The sequence below is a fragment of the Chenopodium quinoa genome, unplaced genomic scaffold (assembly GCF_001683475.1).
Source record: "Chenopodium quinoa cultivar QQ74 unplaced genomic scaffold, ASM168347v1, whole genome shotgun sequence".
Lineage (NCBI taxonomy): Eukaryota > Viridiplantae > Streptophyta > Magnoliopsida > Caryophyllales > Amaranthaceae > Chenopodium > Chenopodium quinoa.
The window spans coordinates 942986-951335 of record NW_018745067.1 but is presented as its reverse complement, the minus strand read 5'-3'; the positions used below and the strand labels follow the sequence as shown (position 1 = coordinate 951335).

At 29.7% G+C, this 8350-nt stretch overlaps 1 protein-coding gene across 2 annotated transcripts; it reads left to right on the top strand.

Annotated features, from left to right (window-relative positions):
• The first annotated feature begins 230 nt into the window (after positions 1-230).
• Positions 231-1788, top strand: LOC110709397 (ethylene-responsive transcription factor ERF024-like). 2 transcript variants are annotated; one of them, XM_021887610.1, is made up of 2 exons: positions 234-794; positions 929-1788. In XM_021887610.1, exon 2 carries the CDS (start codon positions 1024-1026, stop codon positions 1456-1458), a length of 435 nt encoding a protein of 144 aa, XP_021743302.1. In that variant the 5' UTR covers positions 234-794; positions 929-1023; the 3' UTR covers positions 1459-1788. The 2 variants fall into 2 exon arrangements, with proteins under 2 accessions (XP_021743301.1, XP_021743302.1); XM_021887609.1 differs by having other exon boundaries at positions 231-1788.
• Positions 1789-8350: the final 6562 nt, after the last annotated feature.

The window sequence follows — 8350 nt, the reverse complement described above, 5'->3', positions numbered from 1 at the left end:
GGTTTTTCACAAGGGGTTTAAAATTTTCCATTTAATATGCATTATCAAATATTATACGCAGTTTTCAATATAGGACTACCAACAAACACTCAACTAAGTCAAAAACAAGTCTAACTAGTTGCTTAACAGTTTGACAACTAACACTATGTAATGTAGGACAAAAGTCTATTTGATCATAGACGAGTTACGACATCAACACCTGGTTGTCTTTGTAAGACAGGACAAAGTCCTATACAAGGCACTAGAAGGATACATAAGATGCACATTGACAATACCTCAAGAAATAGTGAGATGGAGGTGACTAAATAACCTAAGCTAACTACCCATAATTTAAGTACTGAACAAAAATTCTACCTAGTACCTACATACATCCATTTCAAAATTAACGATCAAATCACGCCCACCAAAATGTATCGATCAAATTAATTTATCCTCACACAATCACACGTTTTTGGACGACAGAATACTGTTTTATTCCATTATATCCCACTATTAGCATACTCTCACACACTTACTCGCACACAAAAATCCCCCACTATTGTTGTTATAGTGATGGAAGCCGTTTTTATCTGCATTTCTAAGCACTTATATTACCTTCACTTCCAACACTTGAAAAGCTGGCTTACACCAAACTTACCCATTTTCACTCCTTCCATCTCTTGCAATTACAGCTAGCCGCAAGCGAGTACGAGTAAGTGCAGTTCATCTTCTTCTGGTTTGCACTTGTGATTAATCCCAGTCTTCAGGAATCACCACATATATAAATGGCTTCCTCCTCGCCACGAATGTTCCAGGTAACTACTTACCCTTCTCATCATAATAACACTACTTTTTATTATTATTATTACCTTTATTATTGTAACTATGCATCATAATAACCAAGATAATAATCATGAATGCTCCAACTCATCCCGTTCTTCCTATAAAGGGGTACGCCGTAGGAAGAGTGGGAAGTGGGTATCAGAAATTCGAGAGCCTAAGAAGCCTACTCGAATTTGGCTTGGGTCTTACTCTACTCAGGAGATGGCTGCCGTGGCCTATGATGTGGCAGCCCTAGCTCTAAAGGGCCCCGACACCCAACTCAACTTCCCGGACTCCTCCCCTTATCTTCCAGTCCCTCACTCCACCTATCCGAGGGACATCCAGGCAGCTGCTGCCTCTGCAGCCGCAGCAGCTGGTGCTGCTGCGGATGCATTGAATTCTGAAAGAAGGGCAAACCTAAGTGTTGGTGGTCAAAATGATGGTGGAAGTGATGGAAACAATAGAGGGAAAAGAATTGAGGAATATTTTGTTGATGAAGATTTGATATTTGATATGCCAAATGTGTTGGCAAATATGGCTCAAGGAATGCTCCTTAGCCCTCCTCGATTGGATGTTCCTACTAACTATGTTGATTATGATGATGAAGATATTATTGGGAATTCTTCAGGAAATCACAACCTTTGGAATTATCCATAAAATATAATCTTCTAAATATTATCCTATATCATAATAATTATGCTAAGCTCTATGAAAGTAAGATTAAGGGGTTCCCTAAAAAAAAGTAAGATTAAGGGGAGTATTAAACTATATCTTGATAATCAAGTAATAATTATAGTAATGTATTTACGTTATATGTATTTAAGTACTTTTGTATAAATAGTGCTTGTGTACAAATAGTAATTAAAATAAAACTATCTTGCACTACTTTGGATTAGTTATGGAAAGCTAAGAATTTCCTTTAATTAAGAGGGGTTTTTTTAAAAAAAATTTAATCTTTTATTTATGAGGAAGGTCCGGTTATTATTATCTGTATAAGTTTTATATGTTTAAAATTTAAGGTCAATTTTTGTAAGCTCAAGATATATAAACTAAATTTGTTCTTATTGAGTCATATGTATGTCTAAATTTTCTTAAGCTATGTTCCTTTTGGGTAATATGTAACTGTATGTTATTTGTTAGCTAGGTGAGTGGTAGCTTTCTCATTAGTGTTATTAAGTCTTAAAATTACTCTATCAATTAATTATGTTTTAATTAGTAGGATAATTGTCTTACAAAGTTCAAGATTACACTATCTTGTTTTCACTTACACAACTTAGAGAAGGTGTACCTAATGTTTGAATAGTCAGTAGGGTAATTTTCATTATTAGAAAGATTAAGGATGCCTATACGCACCACTACTAGCTATTATGTTTCCGGTTACACTTAAAGTTAAATGTACCCTTAATTTTGAAAAAGAAAGAAAAAAAACATTGGTACATGTACACCTAACTATAATACTGCCTTCGATTTTTTTTTGTTGCAATTTCGGGGTATTATATGAGAAATATAAAATATTTCAAAGTTGCAACTAAAAAAATCGGAGGTACTACAGTTAATTACAAATTAAAAGACACTAATAAGAGTAATAACTGGTTTTGATAGTATATAATTTGACCTTTAAAAGAGTTTTATAACTTGCTTCTTTTAGAAGATACTTTATCAGTTTTCTTCCGATGCCCTTTATCTCATGATTATTTCGAATGTATTAAAAAAAAATAAAGAAATATATATTAGCAGTTGGTAGTTGATGTCCTCTTTTAGTAGTTGATAGAGATGGCTTGATTTAAATGGGGCAAAGTATTGATAGGCTCTTATATAATTGGTAAGAGAGTCAGCATCATTAGCATCATCATGGATAAATTGATGGTTGAAATTTGGAAAAGGTGGATAATAGATGTTTCAAGTGTTGAAAATTTGTTACAATATGGTAGGTACACAGCCGGGGAAGAAACGAACAACTGCCACTGGAAATGCTAAAAAATAAAATGGAGTACATGGACAACGGGAAATAATTTTACACACCAAGACTTTGTATAATTTAGGCATTCCTTACCAAAAAAAGCATAGAAATTTGTGTTCTTACAATATTATACCTACTTTTTAAATTTGTGTTCTTACAATAAAAAAAAAAAAGAATAAATAAAAAATAAAAACAACTAATCTATATGCTGTTTATGGTCTATGGAAATTAAATTATCCTCTTTTTGTTGTTGTTGTTTGTACATTAATATTTGTTACTCCCTCCGTCTTTTTATTATATGTCTATTCTCATTTTGCATGGAATTAAGAAAGTTACATATTTCTTATAACTAATAATTAGGAGTATATATATGCATGTAGGGTTAGAGAGAGACAGAAATAAAGGAAAAGTGGTTTGGAATTGTTCCTAAAAAAAAGAAAAGTTGTTTGGAATAAGGAAACAGAAAGCAAGTATTGGGGATCAATGCCAAAGTAAAAAATAAAGAAAAAGAAAAAGGATGATAAATAATCAAAAAGAGAATAATATTGTGAAAAAGTACTATCTAGAAACAGACACTTAATTTTGATGATCCAAAAAAGGAATACAGACATGTAATAAAAGGATGGAGGGAGTATAATATAATTATCCTATTTCTGTATTATATAAACAAAGATATCCTATTGAGCATAGTATGTTAAAAGGAAAATATACTTCATAGTACATATTTTAAAGAAATCTAAAATTAGATTGAAAAATGAAGGGCTAAATTAATTGAATCTTAAGGAGTCTTAACAAGATTGTAACTATTTTTTTTTTAAAAAATAATTTAATTTAAAACTTGATGTGGCATAAGATAAAAGTAGTTTATGAAAAGATAAGGCTAATCTTGACTAAAATAAAGTAGCTAAAATTTATACCTAGGTTTAAAAAATAAAAAAATTAAAAAAAAAAAAACTTACCTACAATCTATTATATATATGAAGGGGAGTTTTTTCCCGAGTTTTAGAGACATGTAGGATTTAATATTCTTAGCGCGCCAGGTAGGAATATAAATGTTAGTTGTAGCCAATTAAATAAGAGATTATTAAAATTAAATAATTCAAATGTCACGTAAGTAAAACTGGCGAATGAGATTTTTAAGTTTGAATTGATTAAATATAAAATATTATCTTTTGATATTAGGAATTTTATTTATATACATAACAAATTTTAGCACAAAAAAAAAATATATATATATTATATTTAAAAATTCAAACAAACCTTGCATCGGACGGGTTTCATCAAGTTTCTAATAAAAATAACTCTCTTTAGAAGAATTTTACGTTGTAGACTCTTTATTGTTTAAAGGATATCATATCAACCTTTACAAAAACACAAATTTTCATATGTGGCTAGCCACATTTTTTTTAGTATTTTTTTAAATTTATTTTCTTCCCCCATCCTCTAATTCTCTCTCTTGAACTCTGAAGAAAATCAATTCAGTCTTTGTTCCACTTTTGCCGATTTATGTCACTGTTGTTGTTGTCATCGTCATTATCATCGAATCTACAAATTCGATATTCAAGTACTAATCAATTTATCTCTCCCAACAAATGTAGCTAAACTTTTGCAATTACAAAAGTAAATTTCAACAAATTAATGATGTGTGTATTAAAATTTATAAATTTTGGAACAATTTTTTTTTTTTTTTTTTTTTTTTATGATGATTTAATGAATTTGAGGTAGAAATTGAAGATGATGCAAGAAAAGGTTGAAAATGGAAGAAGAAGTAGAAGATCCATTGAAGTACAAATTTGAGGTAGAAATTCATTATTGAAAATTCGAGGTAGAAAATCAAGGTTAAAAATTTGAGGTAGAAATTTGTCGTTGTCTTAGTCGGTGGCTCGGCGCCATTGTAGTAGCTTCGAAGGAGATCCATCAAAGAAAAAGAAGAAGATGAGTTACTCAATCAGTCAAGGGTTACTTGGTCAGTCAAATGTTACTCGATCAGTTGGTCAAAGGTTACTCGGTCGGTCAGGAATTACTTAGTTTAGGGTCACTCAATCGGTAAAGGATTACTCAGTCGATCAGGGGTTACTTGATTGGTTAGGGATTATTGATCGGTTGGTTAGGGGTTACTCGGTCGGTTAGGGATTACTTGGTCAGGGGTCACTCGGTCGGTTAAGGGTTACTCTATAATACCCCGTATTTTTATACTTATTTTAATTTAAATAAGTATTTTTTAAAAGTATTTAAATAAGTTGAAATGGATTATTTATGATGTTTTATTAATTTAAAGAGTTTTATTTTTAATTAAAAGGTCCAACTTATTTACTTAATAATTTTGAAATTACTTTATTTTATAATTAAAAATTTTGGGGCTTGTTATGTAATTTTATAAAAGAAATTTAAAGTCAATGGTATTTAAGGTAAGTCAAAGGACTAGTTTGAATAATAAATAGATAATTAAGGGTAGGAAGGGAACTTAAGCTTAGAAGGATTTTTAGAGAGAGGGTATAAATACCCGTCACATGGGCAAATTGAACCTTGTCCAATGTAGAGAATACTCAAAGGTAACTCTCTCTACCTCTCCTCTTATTTTTCTCTCCCTTATATTCCCCTTCCCCTTATTTTACTAACACCATACGTCGGCCACCAACACACGTCGCCGACCTGCCACCGCAACCACGCCGGCGACATCAACGGCACCACCAGCGGGCGCGTGGCAGCAGCCTTGTTGTGGTGTCGTGGTTGTGCGGTGTTCGAACAAATTTTTTTTGTTTTAATTTAATCCATCCTTGATCTAATTGATATTTTTGGGATTTGTGATGATTTTTATGATGTTCGATAATAAGTATTTTGATTAAGTTTTTGAATTAAAAAGCCCCAAATTAAAAATCCTAGGTTTCTATATTAATGTATATTGATGGAAAAGTACACTTCCCAATTTTATGATAAAAAAATTTATTATAAACATTAATATTATATATATATATATATATATATATATATATATATATATATATATATATATATATATATATATATATATATATATATATATATATATATATATATATATATATATATATATATATATATATATATATATATATATACACACACTTCACAATTTTGATCTTAATCATATACCTATTTTTTTTTTTTTTTTTTGGTGTTGTTTGTTGTACGTTAATATTTGTCATAATATAATTAGCATATATATGTATGATATAAACAAAGATATCCTATTGAAGTATAATATGTTAAAAGGAAAAAAAAATACTTCATAATACATATTTTAAAGAAATCTAAAATGAGATTGAGGAATCAGAGCTCAATCAAATTGATTTTTTAAGGAGTCTTAACAAGATTGTAAAAATTAATTTAATTTAAAAATCCAATGTGGCATAAGATAAAAGTTATAGGAAAAGACAAGGCTGATCTTGCTTAAAATAAAATAGCCAAAATTTATACCTAGGTTCGATAGAAACTTACCTACAATTTGTAATAAAATTAAACTACTGTCTTTGGAAGAATTTTACGTTGTTGACTCTTAATTGTGGAAAAGATACCATATCAACCTTTACTAGAACACAAACTTTCATATGTGGCTAGTCACAACCACACCGTGTGGCCAGCCTTAATAACTCAAGAAAAATCGATTTAGTCTTTGTTCAACTCTTGACGATCTCTGTCACCGTCGTCATCGTGTCATCAAATCTACAACTTCGATATTCAGGTACTACTCAATTTTTCTCCTTCATCAAATTGCCTTAAGCTTTGCAATTACTGTAAATTTCAAACAATTAATGATTGCATATGTACTTAAATTTCTAAATTTTGGGACAAATTTTCTCATGATTTGATAAATTCAAGGTAGAAATTGAAGATTCCGCGAGAAGTAGAGGTTTAAAATGGAAGAAGAAGGAGATCCATTGAAGTAGAATTTCGAGGTAGAAATTCTTCGTTGAAAATTCGAGGTAGAACTCCTCATTGTCTTCTTCAGCGCCATTAGAGTAGCTTTGAAGAAGAAGAAGAAAAGGGGTTACTCAATCAATCAGATGTTACTTGATTGGTCGGGAATTACTCGGTCGATTAGGAGTTATTCTGTCATTTAGGGGTTACTCGTGTGTTAGCTGGCCACATGGTGTGGCCAGCCACACACAAAAGCTGTTGTAATCATTTTTATTACTATTATTATTATAATTATTAAATATTAATTATTTGTTATTATTATTAAATATTAATTATTATATGTAACCCTAAGATATATGTAACCCTAAGGGCTGCATATAAGAAGCTAAAAGTGGAAAGAATAGACAATAAATAAACATTTATTACACCACTGATAAATTCCCAACTTAATACTAAAAAAGGAAGTATGTTAAATGCTTATATGCAGCCCTTAGGGCTACATATAGCATTACCCGATAAATAATTTATAATTATTTACATTTTCAAATCATATTATCACTAAAAATATGTAAAATCTTTGTATTAACATAAAAAAAAACTGCAAAAACTAAAATAATTTTATAAAAAGAAAATTTTATGTCTACAACAAAATTTAGTGGACTTTGTAATTAGAAGGGTAGTCACATAAATACATGGTTAATATTTGCTCTCTTTAAGATTATCAATATGTAACATTTTTTTTTGGAGAGAATATACTTAATGTATTGTATAAAATAATTTTTTAGTTAATATTAATTAGCTTTTCCAAAATAAAAAAAAAAGTAAAGAAGTAAAGAAAATTGGAAGAAAAAAAAAATTAGGCGGGAAAAAATTGAAGGAGAAGCTGACACGTGTACAATTTGAAAAAAAGATGATGTCAACTGTTGTTATTTTAGTATTAACTAGGTTAGAACACGTGCTATGAACGGTTTTACAATACAATAGTACTTCGTTTATTAAAAAACATATAAAATGAACTCATTGATAGAAAAAAAAAACCATTAAAATGTATCTCAATTAAGTAGTATTATATAGTGTTATGTAATATTTTGTATTCTTTACTACTACGCTTTTTAATTTTATTTGAATTATTATGGTGGTGTATTATTCTCTTCCCTGAATATAAGGCTAAAACTTAACAAACTTCTTTCAATAACAAATAAAATAAAAAAATTAGCGGGAAATATTTTTATGAGGTAATAACACATGTACTTTAGGGAAATTATGGGGGATTACTTTAGTACATAATATTAGTATATAATCTAGATAGATATAGATTGACACAGTGAAAAGGTTGAAACGAAAAAAATAAAAAATAATTAAAATTAAAAAAAAATGACATCATACGTGCATTTGGCGGGAAATTTTTTTATGAGAGCGCGACACATATAAAGTTTGGGGAGAGGATGATGTCAGCAATTTTCTGTTTTTAGTAATAGTTAATAGATTATAGATTTGAAATATTTCATTTCCCAATTTCCTGTTTTCTCGTTTTTGTTTCCGTGTAGGCCTAATTTGTTTCTAAAAAGAATAACATTCTTTTCATATTGAATTTGCATTTTAAAAGAGAAGGGTAAGTTTATAGTCTTGTAGTGTCTACCTAAAGTTCATTAATACCCCATCTTGGCTTGTATTGCAATAAAATTTAAGGTT